The sequence below is a fragment of the Rhineura floridana genome, chromosome 7, assembly GCF_030035675.1.
Source record: "Rhineura floridana isolate rRhiFlo1 chromosome 7, rRhiFlo1.hap2, whole genome shotgun sequence".
NCBI lineage: Eukaryota > Metazoa > Chordata > Lepidosauria > Squamata > Rhineuridae > Rhineura > Rhineura floridana.
In genome coordinates, this window is record NC_084486.1 from 34,704,589 (window position 1) to 34,729,394 (window position 24,806).

Sequence of the window (24,806 nt, forward strand, 5' to 3'; positions counted from 1 at the left end):
TGCCTGTGCACTCCTAGGATTTTTGGCAGTTTTTTGGGGGGGGAGAATCTAGCAGTATTACCAGGTCAACAGGAGAACCCGGGGGAAAACTTGTTGACTAACCTAAAGGTCAGCTGCTGGTAAAATGCAAGCTTTGTCTTTGCTTTTTTGGCAGCTGGCCTGAAAACTGATTTGTTTAAAAAATGACCAGGCTTTTTTTTTTTTTGCTGGTTAGTTCTTTGTTTCTGAAATGTGAAGGGATTCTTGAAGGGAGATTAATCTGTCAATATATCAGTGCTAAAGGAGGAGGGAATTAGTGACAAATGTTGGAAACCTTTTGACACCCACCTTGAAATTTTAATGATTATACAGTTCAAGACATACAACTGAGTTAGCCTATGTTTTCTTTCAGAAAGACATTTGCTCTATGATGTTTCAGATAGATTGGATCTTTATGGAACAGCTGTTTGCCGTTGATTTTACAAATGTTCTCTAATTCAAGTTATTCGTGGTTTTTATACTTATTTTTCTACTTCTGCTGAAAATGACCTTGGGCTTTTTTTCCCCGATCACAGAGATAGGATCATATGCTAAATGTCTATACATAAGATAAGACTAAAATAGTTAGTATGTATGAGGATGACCGAATCCGTCATTTTCAGTTTCTCTCAGATTCTCATTTTTCCAGGGTTGTTCAGTTCTCCACATTTCCACATAAGTTTGTTTTCAGTGGCCCAGACAACACCAGAATGCCTATTTCCACTTGCTGAAGGCGTGGCTGAATTCCAACAACCCAGTTTTGAGGAGCTGTTATCTGAAGGTCTCTGCACAGTACACATGGATTATGTTAAAGACTGTAATAACGGAACATATATTGGACCATTATAATATTATTAATATTAATAATTAATTAATTAAATTCAGTTGCTTTTCCTCCCTTCAGCACAAGGTCCCTGGTGGGTTACAAAAATATAAAAATATAGAGACAAGATCTCTTTATCACAATTTTGATACTTAATTGCTGCTGTATTTGGGGAGGTCAGGGGGAATGCATGGTTGTCTTGTTAACAATTACGGCAGCATATGGGATATTTTTAATTTTTTTGTAATATAGCCACCTTTTCCACCCCACCTAACCAAGAAGCAGATTGATATAGCTAAATATCACTTACACGAGACCTCAGTATTAAATAGCTATATTTTAAAAAGCATAAAACAGAAACGGTTATTACACAAAAAACCCCAAGACAACACAAGCCTCCATTTTGCCTTTTATGACGCATGATAAGCCATCATGTGACACCACTGCTGAAACAATTGCACTGGCTGCCAATTAGCTAACAGGCCAAATTCAAGATACTGGTGTACAAAGCCCTATACATCTTGGGACCAGGATACCTAAATAATTTTCTTGCCCCGTGTACACCTAACCAATTCCTATGCTTTGCCGGAAAGGACCTCCTGTGGACACTATCTCATCAGGAGGTCAGATCTGTACAATGTAGGAATTGAGCCTTTAGTGTGACAGCACCTACCCTTTGGAACTCCCTAGCATTACATATTAGACAGGCACCATCTCTATTGTCTTTAGTGCCTGTTGAACATCTTCCTTTTGCAACAGGCCTTTTAAATGGAGATTTTTATCCCAGTCTATATCTGTATCTGTATTGGATTTGAAATTGTTTTTATGTATGAAATTGTTTTATATGTTTCCATTGATGATGTTTTTATTGTTAAATCAGTTTGAGATGTTTTATATGTAGCAATTCATAAATGGAAATAAATAAGCTGGTCATATTTACTCTTGTGTGTTTTGGCTGGGAAAAGTATTATTTGCTTTTAAAACAGTGTGCACATGTAACTCGTGCACATGCACAGAACAAAAAAGGGTAGTGGGGTGAGGGGTTAGAAGTGCCTGAGGTGAGGGACAAAAATACATAATAGGGATATATTTCATCAAGCTTTGCCTACTTGCATGGATGGCAAATGTCTGAATAGCAACAAATATCTTTAACTGAGCAAATGGAACATGTGGAAGCTAATGTGCTAGTTGTGCCTCCATAAAATCCAGATCTGAATGACCTGTTTGTGATATAAAGGCCCTGCCTGGAAGTACCCTAGAAATCTGGTATGCAGGAAAGTGGCTGAATTATACTTGGCAAGACAATAATAGACCATCAGTATATACCAAGTAGTTGAATATGCATCGTGGTAATAATGGGTTAAACTTGCAAATGGCCTTCTGCAAGAAGCCATGGTTTTGTTCTATGAATGAAACAGATCTTCTCTTCTTCTGGTCATAATGATTATGACTTACCAATGAAAAAAAATATACAAGACGTTAATGCAGTGGTAACATATGCTTATGTTTTGGACTCTGAAGAAGGGGTTAAAGACAGGAAGGCAGTTTATGCTCAAGAAAATATTACTGTTGAAGTGCAAGATAAGTCTTGAGGAATTTATCAACATCTTTGATAAGAAGGCAGCTTATATTTGATAAGAAGGCACTGTTTAGATTATCTTTAGACTGTGTCTTGGTGGCCATTTTGAACTCAGCTCTGTATCCATCTTTCACTAAACCAGCATCCCATTGAGGCACATATTTAGACTCCATGTTTTATCTCTCCCCAAATTTAAGCATTTCTCATATATGCCATTTATGGTTTTTGGTTAAATTAGCCTTCAAGAAAACTGTACAACTTACACCGGCAATCACACACATTAAATTTCTCTTCCACATTCTATCCTCTTTGAATAACATTCATATATGGCCCATACAGAGCAAAGGAGGTTCAGAAGCACTGTGTAGGACCAAATTACAGGATAATACTCAAATGTTGGGTTTGAAGTCTTGTGATATAACAGCTTTGAAACTAGTGCTTTAAAATCTACTTGGGGTGTGTATGTGTGTGTGTGTGTGTGTGTGAGAGAGAGAGAGAGAGAGAGAGAGACCAAATAATGGGTAGGAAATGCTCCTCCTGTCACTTCTCTGCTCCCAATCACCTCCTGTGAAGAAAGAGATACTCTTACACAAGTTTGTGCATACTGTAGTTTGTCTCTTAGTGTCTTCAGTTAAAATTGTTATAGCTTGGTTGGTAACCTTCTCTGACCTTGCTAGACCCCTTAATGGAGGATAGGGCTATCGATGGCTGTTACTGTCCATTATGGCTATGCATTCCCTCCATTGTCAGTATGCTTCTCTGTATACAGTTGCTGGGAATCACAAGTGGGGAGAGTGCTGTTGCACTTATGTCATGTTTCTGAGTTTCCCTTAACTTCTGGTTGGCCACTCTGGGAACTGGATGCTGGACTAGACAGGCCTTTGGCCCATTAGGGCTCTTCTTATGTTCTAATGTGTTTTCAACTCTGGCTCCTAAAGAGTACTTTCCATAATAGTTTCTTAACTATTCACTTTCTTATGTGCCTTCCTGTCAAGATTGTCTTTATCTACCCTTTGTACAGGTACATACAACCCCTTGCTGCTCTTTTGTATCCTTTCATTGATAGCACATAAGGCATTTCCTGGTGACATGAAATGTCTTGAAGTCATCATCACACAACATTTTTCACTGACCTCAGACATGCCACTTCGTTAAAAAACAACAACCATGTTTTGCTTCTTATATCTATGTTGGGAATTAATGGCTAAAAAGAAAAAGGAGGAGAACAAACTTTTCTAACATATCCTGTGCATGTCTTCTTGGATGGAATAAGTCCCAGTGAATTCAGTGGGATTTACTGCCAGGTAAATAAATGTGCATAGGTTGCAGCCTAAAGCTTCCGTCCTTTGTCACATGGAAATGATTTGCCACTGGGGCTCTATCTATCTATTTAATTTATATTCCACCCCCTCCTCCCAGTAGGAGCCGAGGGTTGCAAAGGACAAGCAATACAACACAAAAAACATCTTAAAAACAAAACATCTTATAAAAAATCATTACAAACAAAACACATTTAAAACATTTTTGAAAAAAACTAAAAAAAAAAAAAACTTTAAAAACACCTTAAATACAATTCCAATACAGATGCAGACTGGAATAAGGTCTCTCCTGCTTAAAAGGCTTGTTGAAACAGGAAAGTCTTCAGTCGGCGCTGAAAAGACAACGGAGATGGCGCCTGTCTAGGTGTAGAGACGCACTCACTGTTCTGCTGGATCCAGTGCATCTCCACCTCTCTCTTCTGAAAATGGGGGTGCACAACGCTAGTCAAACCCCACTCCTCTTTACTGTAAAACCTGGTGGGAGCAGCTTGAGTGCATTTTTTTAAAAAATTCAGCTTCAAAGAGATTTTGCAACTGATTGGCAAATCAACCTGTTCCCCCTCCAGGTATGGCTACTGGAAACACTTTGATCTGGCGACTAGTGTGTTTACAGCCTAATACCTAAGGGGAGTGAATTCCAAAGGGTAGGTGCCACAGCACTAAAGGTCGGCTTGCTATGTTGTGCGGAATGGACCTCCTGATGAAATGGGTCTGCAGGAGGCCCTCATCTTTTTACAAACCTAGTCTCAAGTTTTCTTATGACCTTCTCTCTGTTACCCATGTCTTGCAACTGAACAAAGGAGGAGGAGGAACTTCTGTGGCTGAGCACATACTTTGCATGCAGGAGGTGCTTGGTTCTACTCATGCTCCCTGGTTAGAAGGATCCAGTAGCAGGTAATATCTAACGCCTTGCAGAGCTTGGAAAAGTTACTTTTTTTAACAACAACTCCCATCAGCCCCAGCCAGCATGTGCTGGCTGGGGCTGATGGGAGTTGTAGTTCAAAAAAGTAACTTTTCCAAGCTCTGCGCCTTGGCCCGAGACCCTGGTGAGATGTTACCAGTCAGAGTGCTTGCAGATGGGAGCTTATTATGGAATTGGTACGTCTCATCCACACAAGTGTTTGACAGCATCTGCATGACATCATTATCATCATAATCGAAACGCCATCATACACTTTTAAATATTTAATCCAAATGTTCTATTCCAGTGGAAAATGTGCAAAGTAAAAATAACGCATTATACATGTTTTAAGTTCTTTAAATAACTCACAAGGCAAGATTTTTGGTACCCACCTATTTGTACTTGGGAGTAGGTGGATTGGAATGTATGAGATGGACAGTACGTGGAGGTAGAAGTGAATTTGTTGCGTGACCTTATAATAGCAGTCTAACGGAGGAGAGATTAACCAAAAAGGAAATGTCTGGGATCATGGCTACCTTTCAATGCTTGTGGAAGTGCAGAAGGAGGGAGTGTCGTATGTAGGTCTGAGGGCCCTAGAACATCTCTCACATTACGGCACCATGGGCTGTAACAGAACTCAAAGGATCTCATGTTTTCCCTTCTCTTTGGGAACTTTCCTGTCCTCATTCTCAATGTGAAAGACTGTTTTACCACTTATTCCTTACATTTGCAATAACAATTAATTAATCACAACAAAAGTCTCAGAGCTGCTACTTTTCTTCTTTCAGGGGTTCTGGGCATTTCACAGCTGCATGTCAAGGTGCATAGGAAGGTAGGAAGGTGCCTTATACCATGTCAGCGCATTGGTCAGTTCTGCCTCAGTGTTGTCTGTCCTGATTGGCAGCAGCTCTCTGGGGCTTCAGCCTGCCTTGGAACGGAACCTGGGCCCTTCTGCACGCAAAGCAGATGCTCAAAGGTGTGAGGATACAGGCATGGGGAAAGCTTCACATGTTGCACTTCTGCCTGTCACACAGCTGTTAAAGAACCAGGAGCCACATCAGGAAAAAGGGGCGATTCTACCAAAACAGCAGCAACAAAAAACAGTCCTGAGTCCTTCCCTGTCTGGTAAACCCAATACATTTTATAACGTGTGTGCTAGGACTGAGTTGCTATTAAGTGAGGGGACATAAACCACAGTATGGGCAGATGGGTGGGAGGGTGCTGTCACAATTCTGTTTTGGCCCTTCAATATTAGGCAAGAAAGAGTTAAAAGAATTTCAATGGCCAAAGGGAGGAGATGAGATGAATATGGTATATGGAGTAGCAGGAGCTCAGCTTGTATTGATGATTTTGGTGGGGAAGTTCTGTGTGCATGTTATTTCTTCAGTCTTTTGGATAGCTTCCATGGAAAGTTTGATAGCGGTATAAGAACATTTTCTGTGACATAAAGGAAGTTGCAGCAGATAGTGTTCAAAGCATTCAGGTTACAAAGTAATTCTGTCAAAGTTGTTTCCCGCTGAGGCTGGTTATCGTCTCTTAACATAAAGAACACAATTAGTAAAAATAGGAAGTAGCACATACTCTTACTGCTGAATGTGTGGTCTGTCAGTTCCTTGAGGTGTATGTGGTCTGTACTAACAGCACTTGTCCAGGTTTTGACGAGGAGAAAGATGCATACCAAAATACGTAGGAATAAAAAATGCTACATGTACAAATGCATCTTTAGAGTTTAATCTCTTCTTTTCTGGAAAAGTTGTGAACAGGAGGGGGGACATGAGGGGGGAACAGAAGGGTATGAATGGCAAAGAAGGCTCTTGATGCAACTGGTTGCTCCCATGTGCTTGTTTCTTGTAGTCTGCAGGGCGGTTGCTACAGTCTAGTGCTGCCTGGAGTCTGCCTGGGTTTGAACCACTCCACACACATACACTCTATGAAAATAATGTTCTAATTAATCTTTTCAGCACATCTGGGTCATGGTTCGTGCAAATGGTTTGGTGGTTTGCTGCGGAAAGAGAGAAATTACTATGGTCTTCTGATGCTCTCCAAACAAATATCTGCAGGATAACAAATTACTTTGTACAACCAATGATTGGTGTAGTTAAACTGACTGAGAATACTGGCACAATTGCCAGTGTGGTTTCCTTGTGTAGTCATTTGATTTTCCGCCAAGCTGTGTCATCAGGTCAAAATGGGACCATCCTAACTGCTGTCTAAAGATCAGCCCGCTACAGGTTGTTTTTGGTTTATTATTTCTTTATGTAAAATATTTCTAGCTTGCTTGTCACTATGAAAACAACCCCAAAGCAGGTTACAATCACAATAACTTAAAGCCATATATATTTTAAAAAGAAAAGATTAAAACATCAACATTATACTACAATTTCATAATATACTCCATGGTCAACAATTCACCAAAAGGCTGGGGGAAATAAGTAGGTTTTTTACAGGTGCCCAAAACTCATAATGGCTGGTATCAGCTTGGATTACAGCCTGTTTGTTATGTGTCTTCAAATCAATTTTGACATGGCAACCCTATGAATCAGCGACCTCCAGTAGTATCTGTTATAAACCACCCTGTTCAGATCGTGTAAGTTCAGGTCTGTGGCTTCCTTTATGGAGTCAATCAATCTCTTGTTTGGTCTTCCTCTTTTTCTGCTTCCTTCTGTCTTTCCCAGCATTATTGTCTTTTCTAGTGAATCAGGTCTTCTCATTATGTGTCCAAAGTATGATAACCATAGTTTCATCATTTTAGCTTCTAATGATAGTTCTGGTTTAATTTGTTCTAACACCCAATTATTTGTCTTTTTACGGTCCATGGTATCTGCAAAGCTCTCCTCCAACACCACATTTCAAATGAGTAGATTTTTCTCTTACCCGCTTTTTTCACTGTCCAACTTTCACATCCATAGAGATCGGGAATATCATGGTCTGAATGATCCTGACTTTAGTGTTCAGTGATACATCTTTGCATTTGAGGACCCTTTCTAGTTCTCTCACAGCTGTCCTCGCCAGTCCTAGCCTTCTTCTGATTTCTTGACTATTGTCTCCATTTTGGTTAATGACTATGTCAAGGTATTGATAATCCTTGACAAGTTCAATGTCCTCATTGTCAACTTTAAAGTTACATAAATCTTGTTGTCATTACTTTAGTCTTCTTGACATTCAGCTGCTTTTGTGCTTTCCTCTTTATTTTTCAACAGCATTCATTTCAAATCATGACTGGTTTCTGCTAAGAGTATGGTATCATCTGCATATCTTAAATTATTGATATTTCTCCCTCCAGTTTTCACACCTCCTTCATCTTGGTCCAATCCCGCTTTCCGTATGATATGTTCTGCATATAGGGTGCAAATAGGGTGATAAAATACAGCCCTGTCTCACACCCTTTCCGATGGGGAACCAATCAGTTTTTCCATATTCTGTCCTTAAAGTAGCCTCTTGTGCAGAGTATAGGTTGCGCATCAGGACAATCAGATGCTGTGGCACCCCCATTTCTTTTAAAGCATTCCATAGTTTTTCATGATCTACACAGCCAAAGGCTTTGCTGTAGTCTATAAAGCACAGGGTGATTTTCTTCTGAAATTCCTTGGTCCGTTCCATTATCCAACATATGTTTGCGATATGATCTCTGGTACCTTTTCCTTTTCTACATCCAGCTTGGACATCTGGCATTTCTTGCTCCATATATGGTAAGAGCCTTTGTTGTAGAATCTTGAGCATTACTTTACTTGCATGGGATATTAAGGCAATAGTTCGATAATTACTGCATTTCCTGGGATCCCTTTTCTTTGGAATTGGGATATATATTGAATGCTTCCAGTCTGTGGGCCATTGTTTAGTTTTCCACATTTGTTGACAAATTTTTGTCAAAATTTGGACAGATTCAGTCTCAGTAACTTATAGCATCTCTATTGGTATGCCATCTGTTCCTGCTGATTTGTTTCTTCCAAGTATTTTAAGGGCAGCTTTTACCTTACGTTCTAAAATTTCTGGTTCTTCATCATACGGTTCCTCCATGAATGAATCTGTCATCCTTGCATCTCTTTTATAGAGTTCTTCAGTGTACTGCTTCCATTCTCCTTTTATTTCATCTAGGTCAATCAGCGTGTTCCCCTGATGATTGTTCAACTTCCCCACATTTGGTCTGAATTTCCCTTTAATTCCTCTAATCTTTTGGAATATGGCTCTTGTTCTGCCTTTTTTGTTGTCCTCTTCTATTTTTATACAATAACTATTGTAATAGTTCTCTTTGTCCCTACTTACTAGTTACTGTATTGTTGCATTTAGGGTTCAGACTGTGCTTCTATCTCCTTTTGCTTTCCTTAAGAGTTTTGTCATTCATCCACTGAGGTCTTTCTTTTTAACTAGAGGTATTGTCTTTTTGCATTCTTCCTTGATAATGTCTCTGACTTCAATCCATAGTTCTTCTGGTTCATCTCGGTCAGTCAATGTGTTCCCCTGTTGATTAGTCAACATCCCTACCCTTGGTTTAAATTTCCCTTTAATTTCTCTAATCTTTTGGAATAGGGCTCTTGTTCTACCTTTTTTGTTGTCCTCTTTATTTCTATGCAATAATTATTGTAAGAGTTCTCTTTGTCCCTATGTACTAGTTGCTGTATTGTTGTATTTAGGGTTCTAATGTTTTTGCTTTCCTTCTCTCTTTAACCATTTTAAGAGTTTCTTCAGTCATCCATTGAGGTCTTTCTTTTTAACGAGAGGTACTGTCTTTTTGCATTGTTCCCTGATAATGTCTCTGACTTCATTCCATAGCTCTTCTGGTTCTCTGTCAACTAAGTTTAAAGCCTTAAATCTGTTCCTTATTTGATCTTTATATTCTTCTGGGATGTTATTTAAATTGTATTTTGGCATTATGATTGCTTTGTTCTTCTTTAGCTTTACTCTGATTTTTGATATTACTAGTTCATGATCTGTACCGCAGTCTGCTCCTGGTCTTGTTTTCGCAGAAAGTATGGAACTTCACCATCTTCTGCTACCAATTATATAATCAATTTGATTCCTATATTGACCATTTTATCACACACCAAAACAAGATGTCCTGATAATCATGGGGTACTGGAATGAAAGGTAGGAACTAGAGTTCCTCTAGTTTATTACCAATGGCCACTTTTAAATCCATCATCTCGTAATATGTATCAGCTAATTCAAACTGCATCTGCCTACTGAGCAGGAGATAATACTGAGGGTTTAAGCCTGCATATATAGGCTCCAGCATATCTATCCTACGCTTGTGCATCTTGCAACGCCTCTCATAATCTTCTTCAAAGAAAGCCAGCACCTTGAACAAGGCACTGTGGTCCTGAACAATTTCAATGTGGTCAGTGACATACCCATCCACCTGAAAAAACTCTTTTGCTTCATTGACATAATTCTGACCCACTAAGAAGACTTCTCTAGCTTCTTTGAAGTCTAATGGAAACACACAGCTCACTTTTTCTTCCATGGCCAAAATAGAATCACACAGATCACTAGTTCCAAAGAGAACAGCCTTCTTCCTGCCCTCCTCCTTCTCATCCTCTTCTTTTTTCTGCTGGGCTTTAAGCTCCAACTGCCTGTCTGGATCCAGCTCACCAATGTTGTCCTAAAACAAGAACACTTTGTGTAAAATATTTTGCCAGAAGAGGTCCAAAGATGAAATACTGCCAAGTTGCTAAGTTAATCACTTTCAGAGGAATATCCTCTGTTACCCCTATGATGGTAATTAAGAAGAAACGGGGTTGCTTTAATAGTGAGAAGTGATGTAGTAAAAGCAATTAGGAGCTATAACGCAAGGTTTGAGCAAGTTATATCAATGACATTAAATGGAAAATCTATTAACATAACCATCATCCAAGTCTACGCTCCAACAGCAAATGGAGAAGAAGAGGAATTGGAAAGATTTTACACAGAAGTACTGGAAGAAATTGATCATACACCAAAACAAGATGTGCTGATAATCATGGGGGACTGGAATGCAAAAGTAGGGAACAGAGAAGAACTAGGAATTGTGGGGAAATGGACCTTAGGAGATAGAAATGAAGCAGGAGAAAGACTTATTGAATTCTGTGAAGCCAATAATTTGTTTCTTGCAAACACATTTTTTGAGCAACCAAAAAGACGACTGTACATGTGGACATCACCAAATGGTCAATATAGGAATCAAATTTATTATATAATTGGATTGCAGCCTAAGTTACTGAAAAGACGCACATCTCCAAGGCTCTCCCCTTCAAAGGAAACCAAGCATAGGAAGCTTTAGCAAGCAATAGCCACTGCTTAGAAAAGAAGGTGAGAAGGATATTATTTGTTTCTTTCTTTCTTTATACTGGTCATCATCTGAAGCTGTTGTGGCAGTTTGCAATATTTAAAATAGTAATAGGCATTATTTAAATATTATAACTGCATTGTATTATATTACAGTTATGATATATGGTATAATTTTTTCAGCTCATTATTAAAAAAATATTGAGGTTGATACAAATGGCTAGTAGACACCCTTATCTAGAGCTGTAAAACCAAACCCTTAGCTGCTGTGTATTGAATTGACTTGTGTGTATAGATTCTGAGAATTAAAACTTCAAGGCTGCATCCCTTAACGTGCAAAAATTGTAACTTATCGGAATGAAGGCTATAATTCAATGTACTTTTACTTTAGAGTAACTCCCATTGAATTTGATGGGACTTACTCCAGAGTAGGCATGCATCAACATCCTTCCTGTAGTAAGTGAATTGAGCTCTGTAGAATTAGGGCTCTAGGTTTTGATATTAGATGTGCCACTTTTGTGTGCTCAGGAAGTTGTGACGCAAGTCATGGGTTGGGTTTGAGGTTTTGGAAACCTTTTGTAAAAGCAATCGCTCTCCTTGCCCTGTTGCATTTGCAAAGTAGCTGTGACGGTTGGCGGAGTGCGGAGGTATGCAGGCCAAAATGCAGATACTTGTCAGACGTAATGGGAGGATTTTCATGGCTCTTTGTGTAATCCTCTTTATGGGATGCACAGTACAAGGTAAAATTGCAAGTGGCTGTTCTTTTTGTAATCTCCTTGTTAAGCTGTGTAGCACTATATACCAGAAACCAAATACGAGGCTAGCTGTGAATCCTACACGTGTCTACTCAGAAGTTAGTCCTATTGAATTCAATAATACTTAACGTCCAACCAACTATGTAGAGGACTGCAGCCTAAAGCACAGGACTGTTCCAGACTATCTCCTTCTCTTCTGGATTTTAAGTTCAGCACTTTATACAAGTGCTGACATCAGCAATGGGATATCCCAACCCTAGGTACGAATGTGGAGGTAGCCTTGCTACAAGAGGGTCAGCCTCTTGTGGATGTATGGGTGGCAGCCCTGGTGTGTTGCTCTTCTTTTTTAAAAGGAGATGTGTGCTTCTGCTCCAGAAAAGCAGGAGCACACAGCTTCTAAAGACTTAAATAAGTAGAAAAGAAGAAGAAAAGTTACATAAAAGGCTCACAGAGTTACAGGGTACTGCTGAAGAAAAAGAGGGTTGTCTTGTAAATGTTCAGTATTTGTTATTATAGTAGTTTTATTTACAACGGGCATGATGTGCTGCCCTATGTTTGAGTAGTGTAATAGAGGAACACTCAACTTTTTTTTTCAAAGGTCACAGAATGGCACTGTTATGGGGAGGGGGGGAAGTCTGTCACTTGTCACCAATGATATCATGGGCATTATAATGTTCAATCAGCGTTCTACAGTTCAACCCAGCACTCTACAGTTGCAGTGGATATGCAAGCTCTGTGTGTGTGTGTTGGGGGCAGGGGGACAATCACATTTTCACAGCAATATAATAGAGTTTGAGTACTGCAAAAATGCACTACACATACTATCTAGGGAAGCAGCTGAGTAAAAACTTGCACATTTGTTACACAGTGAAATAGTCACTGGGAAAGAGAAACATACTATAATTCAACTATAAAGCAATAATACTTAAGGTTTTCAACATTAAAAAAGTTTCAATCTCTGTAATGTTAAGATTGCAGAATGAGCCATACATATTCCATTAGCAAAGAATAATATTTTTTATCTTTATATAAAAATGCTATTTATATTGTTTTAAAATCATCAATAGTACATCAAAATATGATGTGCATGTGTACGGTAACTTATGAAAAGTTAATAAAAACACTTTGCAAGGGATCAGGACTTTATCTTAGGCATATTTCACCTATGTCATCGATATTATAATAACAAAAAATGCACCAGTCAACCCAATCCTACGTAGGTTTACTCAGAAATAAGTACCACTGAGTTTAATGGGGTTTATTCCCAAGTAACTGTTAGGTTAGTCATAAATGCACTAGCCTAAGTAAACATATTAAGATTAAGCTGTTCTACATAGGATCATTTGTTAGTCTTCTGAGCCATTTCTAAAAAACTGACTCCGTTGTTAAATAATTAGCTGGAAAATGTACAAAGTTTGAAGTGGAAAAAATGTTGTTCTAACCCATTTTTCTCTCCGCTAATATCTAGGTATCTCATTTATTTTATTTGATTGTCTTGTGGTATTAAACAAAATAGTAAGATATTTGAAAAGGCATTCAACTTCCTCTCTTGGGGCTTCAGGTTGTCTTCTGGTGAAATTTATGTAAGTGTGAAGAAATTGAGGGTCCGGTACCTCAGAAGTTACCACACAGTCTACACAAACAGTTAAAAAGAAATGCTATTCACAAACTTCCTAGATGTATTTATCCTATATTCTAATAGCAACTCATTCTCTGACCATCATTCTCTGAGTGATGGTCCATATGCAGTGAATGTGGCGCCATCCCCACACACAAGAGGGGAGGTATCAGCAGGCTTAGGCGCACTCTAAGATTGGCAGAAATAAAAAAAAACTTTAGATAAAATTCCCTAAGGGTAGACCCCCTCCCCATAAATGAGGACAGCATGCTCAGCAGGCAAAGAGCACTAACTGACTTTTGACGGGAGAGGAAATGGAAACACTGGGGTAGGGAACAGAATGGAATGTAGTAGAGTTTCCTGGCAGGAATTCTGAACATGAGTTCTTAACACTGCAGCACTTTGTTGCAGGTCCCACTTGTGAGACCTCTCATTTTCTTTCCTGTTGGGCTGATGACATATTGCTACATGCTAAACTGTTGCTGATCTTATAGCATTGCCATAAGATATGATGAAATGTCTTTGATTCAAACCATTGAGCTCTACATAGGGATGGTTTAATGTCAATTTCGGTTTCTCTCTCAATTTCTAATTTTTCCAGTCTTAAATTCAGTTCTCCAAATTTCCACATCAGTCTGTGATTTTTTTTAAAAAAAGTACTAATGAAAATTCATCATCATTTTTGTACAAAAATAACTTAGTGCAAACTTTGAAGTACGTGTAATAGGAAAGACACTGCCATAAAAACTCAGTGGAAAAACATGGGTAAAGAAGCAACAAAGGATAGACAAGTAAAAAGCTTGCTATGTAATCAGTTAATGCTATTAAAGAGCTGGATGAAAGGTTAAATCCGTAAATTGTTCAGCATGATTTCAAATGTTTATTTCTGCTCCTTTGAACTTTTAGGGGGGAAGGCCTACATTGGAATGTGGTTAAGCTAAAAAGGAAGGAGTTAAATTGAAATACTTCAGTCAGTTAAGTCAGGAAGTAACTAGGAAACATCTGCACTATTTCCCACAAGAGGTAAACAGGCATTTACAGTGTGGTGTAGTGGTTAAGGTGCTGGACTACAGCTTGGGCCAGTTGTTGCCTCTCAGCCTCATGAAAACCCTGTTAATAGGGTCGCCATAAGTTGGAATCGACTTGAAGGCAGTACATTTACATTTTATGAGGATATTGTCTCTTCCTGTTGCCTTCATCTAAACCGCTTCCCCATCTTTAGTATTAATATGCCTATTGGCACTGGAAGATCTGAATGGAGGAAATATTTGCATATTTGGGAACAGACACTGAGGCTGAAAGTTCCCTCTTTATGTTCCTCCCTGCCATAATTCTCCCAACATGCAAGTCAAACATCCTCCACTTTATCCCACATTCGCCTCCTTATGTTTCTGATCATTTCTTTTCACTCTTGAGCACCAGGCATAGCAGCTTTTGGTTCCACAGGATTTGGTGGGTCCTGAAACTGGGGGGGTGGGGAAGGAATAGGCTAGGCAGCTAGCTGTTAGGATGTCTTAATACACAAACCTTTCCACCTGGCAAAGGTGGAGATACTTGGCAGTACTTTTTTCCTGCTCAGAATTGCCCCTCAGTTGGGGGCAGGAGGTGTCCAAATTTTTTTCATTTCATCATTCAGGTCCCCCTTCCATATGTAAAATTTAAGAATTTTATATCACTACCTAATGATTAATGATTATTTGTTGTGAAGTAATAAAGGGGCATATGTTTAAGCATGCACAGAGTACTTTTTCCAGACTCACTATATCTCCACATACATAGAGGATGGGGTTGGATTGAAGCAGGTCTGGAACACAGCCCATTGAGTCCACTAATCTTTTATCCTCACTTCCCTTCTAGCCAGTTTCACTCCCCCCAAAAGTTTCTTTTCTATGACTTTTGTCACTTGACGTGGACAAGGTTTTTTTTACAGAAAGGTTACACACACCCCAAGAAGCATAGTGGGAGCCTGGGTTCATCAGCCCAAGTCTTGGGATGGCTGTAATAATAAATAACACTTCCGAGCATGCGTAGAGTGCAGTTTCTTATTTTTTTATTTATTTAAAATATTTTGCTACTGCCCTTCATCAACATTGATTCCAGGGAGGAGCCAATCCTCATCACATACAATCAGCAAGCAAGAGTGTAAGATCCCAGGGCAGATAGCATGACTCTGATGCAAACCTGGACACCTTTTTTGGTCATGCAGAGACCCCACTTCCTTTTGGGTGCGTGCACAGAACACAATGCATGGATAAGCTGGAACACAGACAGCCCATTCCTTGCTATACCAAAACCCACACCAGTTTTCCTCACTTTCCTTCCTGCCCTCAACAACACAAAAACTGACCCTTTTTCATTATCTTTCTTCCCCGTTCTTTACAATAGGCAGGGCTCTGCACATGGTTAATCGGCTGTGGTGATGACTGTTTGGGTTCTAAGACTTCTGTCATAGGATCCCAGAAGGCTTCTTAGGTAGCTGATATTTAGCTTTGTGTTCCAGGATTTTAGATTTCTTAGCTGCTTTTGTTCAAAATAACAAACGCTTGCTTGCTTTGATCAGATAAAACACATGCTCAGGAAATTCTGCTTGGCCCCAGCCACTGACCAGAGCAACCTTCCCCAACCTGGTGACCTCAAAATGTTTTGGACTACAACTCCCAGCCAGCACAGCTGTCTGATGGAAGCTGTGGTCCAAAACATCTAGAGGGAGACACAGCTGTTGAGAGCTTATTTCCTCATCTTGCCCAAGAGACCTCTATGGCAACTGTCATTGCCTGGTGGGTACAGCTGTTAGGACGACAACCTGGCCCATTCACGGATCAGATAACTAACAGTTTCATCCTTTCTCTTCCAGAATAATTTGCATTATGACCAAGAGCTGATCTCTGAGTCACTGCTGTGTAGCGCACAAGCTGATTGGGAAGTTATTTAAAGAATATTCAGGGAAATTCCATTTCTTTGGGGCTTCTTCCTTGTTTAATATAAAAATATGCATATTGATGTTATCTGTATGCTAACCTGACTTTAAGGAACTATGGGAGGTTTAAATTTGATAGGTTGGGCTGACAGAGAGTGACTGGCCCACAGTCATCCAGTTTACTTCATTCAGAGCAAGGATCTGAAGTTGCCCAAATGTAACGTGTAGACATTGGGAGCAGGGCAAATGGCTATAATCCTACTGCCTGTCCCATGTATGGGCTGTATGAGTGGAGCTCTCTCTCTCTTTGTGTATTTTATTTGTGGCATTTATACACAACCCTTTAACCAAAAAGCACCCAGAACGGGTTACAAAAATCAGTACACTACTAAGATGGTCCTTACCTTCAGACTCACAATTTAAAAAGACATGGCACATGAGGAAAAAGGAATGGCAGGGAGGAGGGGAAAGCAAGCTCGTTTTTCTGGAGTTCTTACAGAGTTTTGTCCATGCAGATCCTGGCTGTCTAGCAAAGTAGCAACTCCTAGCCAATGTCAGTGACGGTTTTGACAGTCTTGCCCCTGATAACAAGCAGCTCTTCCTACTCCCCCACCCTCACCCCCCATATAGTGCTTGTTTACAGCCATAAATAACGTCCACTTTGGTGGCTGCTCACAGTCTGGACAGTTTGTCAGCAGGGCTTTAAAGGGAGAGAAAGGAAGTGGGATGGTTTTGTTTCAAATTTGGCCAGACCGAACAACATTCATTGAAAAGAAGTCAGATTGTTTTAGGTCTGCATGACAAGAAATGGAAGGGTATCCCACCTCATTCTGAGCAGTGTGTTGGGGATCCTGAGGGAACTGGGCTGTATTCAAGGAAGTGCTAAGCAGATCGTTCCATCAGGGCAAGGGCTCCTCCACGTGCAACAGTACAATCTCCCCCTCCCCCCCATGTGCCCCTTAAATCTGTTCGGGGGGGGTTCCACTGTTTTTGATCTTCCCAGGTCAATCTGCTCCTTCTGAGTTGTTTGTCTGCTTGTGTCAGTCCTTCTTTTGGACTTTCCCATTCGTCTTTGGCCTGACCCACTACTGGGTGCAATCTGGCTAGAGATCATGCTTACTCTAAGGTCCCAGGAGCTTTGATTTGCTGTTGGAGTGATGCAATTCCTTCAGTTTGGTCTGTATTTCTTCCCCTGCATCCTGTTGCCATTGCTTTGAGGTCCAGGGAACCATGGGGAAAGTGAGATATGGCTGATGGCAAAAGGCTGCTAGTGTGCACGATTTCAAGTTTAGGCAAGAAATTAACAACAATGCTTAGGGAAGAAACAGTGATGAAACCAGGTAATTTAAACTGTAGACTAATGGCGCTTTCAGCATGGTGAACTGTTTAAAGACTATTCAGTCTGATTTGTTTATGGAGAGATTCAACGATGCTGGCTATTTAATGACCATCCAGCCTGTTGTTTGCAGAGAGGTTAGATGCTGTTGCATTAAGCATTATCTCACACTTTCCCCTCATTTTCCTTATAGCAAAAAGTCCAGTCTCTTCAGAAGTGGGTTTGTTGCTCAGGAGCACCAAATCAACTTTAATTGCACAACCTGAGTTTGCAGGTATGCGATTGAATTGCACATGAAAATAGGGACAGCCTGGAAGTGCCCTTATTGGTCTTAGGCTTTACAAGGGTTTCTACATTCCTGACATGTTAGAGCAAACAAACAAAAAGCAGGCTCCCAATCCTGATTTAAAAATAATAATACTTTGAGCATGTGCAGTTTTGCATGTTAAATTGACTTGCACTGTCATGACTACAGGAATAAAATGGAGTTTATTTCTGCTGCCCTGATGCTAAACCCATTTACTTGGGAATAAGAATCATTTTGTTACAGAAAAGGACACAATATTTTTAAAGTGAAGAGAAATAAAAATAGTATCGTTAACAATGTTCTTGCCTGGCCAGCCACCCCTGACTATAATTAAAAAAGAAGAAGAAAGGATGCAGTAGCAACCTGTGTCATTCCTACTGGGCCCTGGGAAGCTCAGGTCTGACACAGAACATAATAATAATAATAATAATAAAATTTTATTTCTAGGCCGCCTATCTGGCCGAATTAACGGCCACTCTAGGCGGCGTACATAGACATGTTTGCCACTGTCCCCATCATCTGCTGCTTCCTAGGTAGTCATTTGGGGGCCCCTGGGCTATGGAGCCCTGGACTTGGCCCTGAGGTCCAGCCCTAGCTGCACCACTGGAAAATAAAAGTGGTCTGGTTGCCAAAGCCACTCCCTCTGGTTGCCCAGGTTCAGATTCTCCTGACGGGCTGGGGAGCCCTCTCCCCAAAGCCAAACTGACCGTGGCTTACTAGCAGAGGGCTCCATTCCTCTGTTCTTTGTTGATTGTTCTTCAGGCCCAGAATCTGTGGCTTTAAGAATTTTCCAGCGGATCAAGTATGAGTTTCCACCTGCCAATTCTGAAAGCTGAGCAAGAGAAGTGGACCCTGGACTTTTGCCCTGACCAAATCCATCATCCACCATTTCTGCTCTTGTTGCCCCCAACCCTCCACCCGTAGCCTCCATGTTTCTAAATGTCACTATGCTTTTAGGTGCCAATTTAAAAATGAAGCTATTCATAGTACTCCAATGATGTGGTTTTGTGAGAGGCAAATTATCATCCAGTGCAAAAAGTGCAGGGTGCGTACCTTCAGACCTTTGCAAAACACAACCCTGTTTGGAATGTGAATATTTCCAGCTCCCTTAACAAATGACAGTTCCCATGAATCTTTGGGGGAAGTCATGTGCTTCATTTGTGCACTGGATGTGCTTGATATGTATGGTTTGTATCAATATTTAATACAGGGCATTTTTAACATATAATGTGCAGGGGAAATTTGCCCTCTCCCCCTTCCCCCAACTCAGAATTCTCCCCTTGAAGTGTCTTTTCAATTCTGTTTGGCCCCAGTTTACATTTGGGGAAACCTAAATGCAGATTTAGATGCTGCTTGTGTTCTCCTCTAGACTGTCATTTAGGATTTGCTGCCCTGTTTTAAGCAAAACTTGGGCTTCCTTAGCCCATATGGCTTAATTATACCTGTTACTTCAAGCAGACTCAAGGCTTTCAAGCTCTTGTGTGCAGACTTGAGCGGGGAAGTACATGGGAGGAGAAGGCTTCTAGGGCTTTGGAAGCCATTTTAACTAAGAGGTCCAGGAGTCAAATTCAGGGCAGGCCCAGCCTACCTAGGTATTTTAAAAGATAAGCCCTACTTAAGTAGTTGTTATTCCTCTGGGGTCTCTCCAGTGCATATGGAAGAAGAAGGGATACTTAAAATAAAATTGTGAGTGTTTTTAATTATAACTGTTGTTTCTAGTACAGTGGCTCCCAAACTTGACTACAGACCACTTGAAAATTGCTGACCACTTAATGATTTTTCTACCCCTTGAAGCAATTATAATGCACTGTACTAAATGCTGTATGATTTAAAAATGTATTTTATTGCTTCTTTTATTTCTTATGTTGTATTTTATTACAAGCTGCATTCTATAAAATACAAGAAAAAAAGCAATAAATACACAACTAAAAATGAATATTTAATACAGACATGCCGCAGACCACCTGAATTAAGCTTGCAGGCCACTGGTGTTCCACAGACCACAGTTGGGGAGCCCCTGTTCTAGAATATAATAAAACTGAGCCAGGAGCTCCATTTCCCATCAGGCTGCCTGTTGGGACTCTTCCCCTTTCCTTGCAATCCTGCCCTGCCTGGATGGAAGAAGGCTTTGGCTCAGGGAAGTTTGTTGCTGCTCCAGTTAGAGCTTTAAAAGCCTACACTGAATTAAATTTAACACTTTGATGCCAGGCAGTCACATCTGACATAGGACAGTACTTGCTAGCAGGGAAACTGTGCTTGCCCATAGCAAAACCCAGGACAGTACTTGACTGTAGTCTCATATGTTTTAGTATCTACCATACAGGGGACTCTCCCACAGATGGATTTCAAGAAAAGCTTTGTGTGGTTGTTGTTTTTAAAAATGACTAACTCATCCTCCCAACCCCCATTTCACCCGCCACCACTGGCTGTCAGGGGAACTTCAGAAAGAATGTTTTTTGACATTATTTTAAAGTGCCCTTTTGAGTTCTTTTGTTCATTCCCTCCTCCACCCTGGGAAAACTTCCTTTTAAAAAGCCCTGGGGTTATAGATTGATATAGGCTATGAATACACCTGCTTTTAACTCATATTTTCATCAGGTGTTCCTGTTCAGATTGGCCAGTATGCATGGGTCAGGTGCAGACCCGGTGCCCATTCTGCAAACTGCATTGAAGAACGAGGAATTCGTTTCATGATTCCTGAGGGACATGCTAACATGATCCTTCCTCCCATGGCTGATCCAACGCTGTAAGTAAAAATATGCCTATGGTCCTTATTGTGAGTCTTGGCTGATCTTGAAAATGCCCAAATGTTTACTAAGCATGTGATCTTTGCAACATTACAGGGTGATGGTGCAAACTATAAGATATTTTAGGTAGCTGAATTGATGCTATCATATATCTTACCTTCGAGCAATACACATTTGTAGAAATTATGTTGCATTTATTTACTGAGATCATTACCTGAATTCTAAAAAAACATGAGCAGGTAAGTAGGAATATGAAAAAGAAAAAAGGGGGGTTCAAAACCCAGGATGACCAATGAAGTTATAAAACGATTTATTTTATCTTCTTAAAATGCCCAACGCGTTTCGGCTTTGTTTTATCAGCCTTCGTCAGGGGCTATAATACAAACACATTTATACATACATATGATTACATTTTGTTTAAAATTCATAATGAACAGTAAGAAAACACCAAATTTTGAAAAATTACTTACATTCTTTTCTATCTATTTCTTTCTCTAGCCGTTTTTAGTGTTCTCTTCGATTTCCTTTTTTAAGATTGTATAACTGGCATAAGAGAATGTGCTTTTATATGTAGAGTAGTACTCAGCTGTGATGTGTATTTCATTGTCTTTTCAGAAACTGCCTGTAAGGGATCCTCTAAAAACTCTAAATCATTATAAAAGAGGAAGAAAATCCAATTCTCCATTCAAACCTATAGGGGATAGAGTATTTAAAGCTAAAATCCACCATATTTCTCTTTTTAGGAGTCTGTTGTTATTTGGTCCCCATACTTTTTCCACACCCCAAAAATGAAAATCTTTCATAGTATGTTTACATTCAAGAAAATGATCTACTAGTGGTGAGCCCTTTCTACCACATCTTATATTACTAAGATGTTCTCCTATTCTAATTTTCAGGGGTCTAGTCGTCTGTCCTATGTATAATTTTGAACAACTACATTCTGTGGCATAGACTACCTGTGCAGTTGCACACGTGGTGTATTGTCGCAAAGGAAATTCTTGTTGGTTTTGAGAATTTTTTAGAAACATCTTTTTACTGGTATATTTGCAATATGTGCAGTGTCCACATGGATGGTGACCTGTTGGTTTGTTAGTTTCCATTATTGTGTTTTGTATATGAACGCAAAATATGATGCAGATCTCCAACCAAGCAATGTTTACAGAAGTGCATATATTAGGGGAAAGTGTGCATAAAATGAATATATTGGTGAAAATAACACACAAAACTGTATTATATTAGGATAAATTGCTTGCAAAAATGTGTACATTAGTCAAAACTGCATACAAAAATATATTTATTAGGAGAAATTCGCACTAACATGCTGACAAATTTTCATGAGAATTTTTTTTAAAAATTCACAAATTGCAGAAATGTGGAGAATCAAATTTAAGTTTAGAAAAATGAGAAACTAAGAGAACTGAAATTGACACATCCCTTCAATCCCTATCCCTAAGCTTTGTCACTTGCTCCAGCCAGGGTGAAAGGCTGGGGGGGGGGGAAAGTTTATCCCGACCCTCTCTGTTATTTTTCCCCCCAAGCCCTCCTCCCCGAGACCAATGGAAGTACAATAATTATGCCAGATTTAGGGCTAGCATAGTTTTCCCCCTTTTGGGGGTGAGCAGGGTATGTTGGAGAGATGAAAAAGGGCATTGGATCCAAGACTTCCCACAATCTGCCTCTGACATGCTTCATTTCTAGCTCACCTGCAGAGCACTGCCAGCAGAAGAGTGGCAGAGTTTTCATTGCTGCACCAAGGAGGCCTCTGCCTGTAGAAAGGGAAATCTGCAGTATCCTATGTCAGCTAATCTCCCAGTGAGCATAGGATTGCTCCGTAAATGTCCTAGTGGAATTAACAGGGCTTAAATGAGCTTAACTTTGCCTTAATTGTGCTCACTATGTGAAACAGCCTGTTGAGGAGCTATATCCATCTTCTTAAAAAGACTTCAGTAAAAGGATTCATTAACAAGTAAAACTATAAATATTTATTTATTTATGCTCTGTAACTTACTTTTCCAACTCAATTTTTCTGATTCTGATAGATCAGAGGCATATAAAGCTGACCCCATCTTTCATTTTAGCATCAAAAAGTTGATTCATTCTCAAGCTTATTTCTAAGAAGGAGGATTTCAAACTGATATTCAAGGTTTATAATTATTTTTTGTGCTGTGTTTCAGAATGAAGAAATTTCAAGAACACCCTGATACTTTCCTAGTTTCTGAAGATGAATATGGATCAGGAAATGAAATCGAACCAGAATATGGCTCAGGCATTGAGTCTGACATGGATGCTTCCATTATTTCTGACCAGATCCAACCAGACCCAAATCTGAAGCTTAAACTAAAAAATGAAGCTCTATTTCTCAAAGATAACAGACTGTGATCTCTGTTATGGCAATTGTGATCTTATTTCTTGCAAGGCTTTTGTCTTTTAGGATTAAGTGAAATTACATCCAGTAAAAAATGTTATAAAAACAATCAAACAAATCATAAACGCTTTACATTTTTAGTGCTTTCCTTTGGTATAAAATGTGTTGAACGGAATTTGAGATTTTTTAATTGTGGGAAAACAGAATTTGAAAGAATCAGCCATTTGTTCAAATAGCAGTTAAATTAGGAAAAAGAAACAACTTAATTTTTTAAAAAATCATTCAGTTCATTTTACTTGGCTATTAACTTAAGGGTGGCTCACCTTTTTTTGCATCGTCCAAGGCAAATCCAGAAGAGTGTGCCTATAACACTTGCAGGATTCTGGAGTATTTGGGGGCATATTCTTCGTTTGCAGTGAAAAAGTCCAGAATTCTACAGTGCCTCAAGTTTGGTAGGCATCCCTTAAGTTATGTCACCCTAGGCAGTTTCCTAGTCTGTATATTTTTCACAGTAATACACAAATAAGAGTGTTTGAAGTGTTTGTATTCATTTTTAAAAAACTGATATTCTAAGCAGTGATGGACAAATCTGTCAATGTCTGTTTCTCATTTTTCCTGTCTTGAATTGAGTTCACCACATTTGCAGTTAAGAAAGGCCTGACAGAAATTAGTATACATTTCTCCTATTGTGGTATAAACATTTTTTACATATATACACTTATAAACATATATATAAACATATATACACTTTTCTATGCAATTTTACCTAATATACCCATTTTTGCACTAATTTCCCCTAATATAATGCTATTTTCACTATTGTATACATTTTAGGCACACTTTCCCTGATTTACACATTTTAAACATATTTTTAGAACTGCATCAAAAATCCATAGAAGTTAAATTTCAAAGGGTAGCTCTGTTTCGATTTGTGTATGGTTTCAGAAATGCAAATTAAAATGCAAACTGAACAAAATTTCTCCCTCATCCCTCATTCCAGGTTACAAAATAGTTATACTCACGTTCTACCCTTCTGGAATTTGTTATTTGCAATCTGAGGGACAATACTGCTTTAATTGCCCAAATATCTTGAACTGTTTCAACTATATCACAACTTGGCCTTGTGTTTGCAAATCTGCATATCCTGAATCTTTTATTCATCTTAAAAGCAGGGACCGCACTTGTTTTATAGTACTTTAAGCCGCTGAAAAGACTTTCCCCTGATACCTGCATTTATTCAGAATAATTCTATTAAAATATAGATGCAACTAAAGACTTTTTTATTTCTTCAATACTAGCCTAAATAGTCCTGGCTATACTTCCGGAAAGATGGTGTTAATATGCTATCCAAACTACAAAGCCAGTGACAATGTTAGAATCTAAGCAGAGCTTGGAAAAGTTACTTTTTTAAACTACAATTCCCATCAGCCCCAGCCAGCATGGCCACTGGATTGGGCTGATAGGAGTTGTAGTTCAAAAAAGTAACTTTTCCAAGCGCTGAATCTAAAACACAAGAAAATTCACAAGCTGGAGAACTGAATACACATGAAATGCATTTTTCAGGGATGCTTTACATACAGGGGAGAGTAGTGGTTTAGATTATTTGTTGTTAGATTATTATATGATGTCATGTTCTCACTCAATAGCGCAGGAGTCCATGCTCTGCAAATGCCCATCGTAATTTTTCAAGCCATTTCTCTTCTAGCAGCAACGTCTCCCAAACAAAAACACACACACACGGGTTCCAGTTTGAGGAAGCTGCCAGAAAAGAAATAGCAGAACCAGTACATCACTGCCCCTCTAACATCAATATTATACATTGCATTAAGCTTTCTTAAAATACTAACCCATACAGTGACA

The 24,806-nt window shown here is 39.4% G+C and overlaps 1 protein-coding gene and 1 long non-coding RNA gene across 2 annotated transcripts; one reads left to right on the forward strand and one right to left on the reverse strand.

Moving 5' to 3' along the window:
• Window positions 1-5,812: 5,812 nt before the first annotated feature.
• LOC133388818 (uncharacterized) lies at window positions 5,813-21,122 on the reverse strand. The gene is made up of 3 exons (XR_009763944.1): window positions 21,052-21,122; window positions 10,090-10,239; window positions 5,813-6,642 (listed from the first exon to the last, which is right to left on the reverse strand). It is a non-coding gene; the product is annotated as an uncharacterized LOC133388818 (long non-coding RNA).
• SRGN (serglycin) lies at window positions 11,524-24,235 on the forward strand. Its single transcript, XM_061635197.1, has 3 exons — window positions 11,524-11,641; window positions 20,433-20,580; window positions 22,756-24,235. Exons 1-3 carry the CDS (start codon window positions 11,551-11,553, stop codon window positions 22,958-22,960), a joined length of 444 nt encoding a protein of 147 aa, XP_061491181.1. The 5' UTR covers window positions 11,524-11,550; the 3' UTR covers window positions 22,961-24,235.
• Window positions 24,236-24,806: the final 571 nt, after the last annotated feature.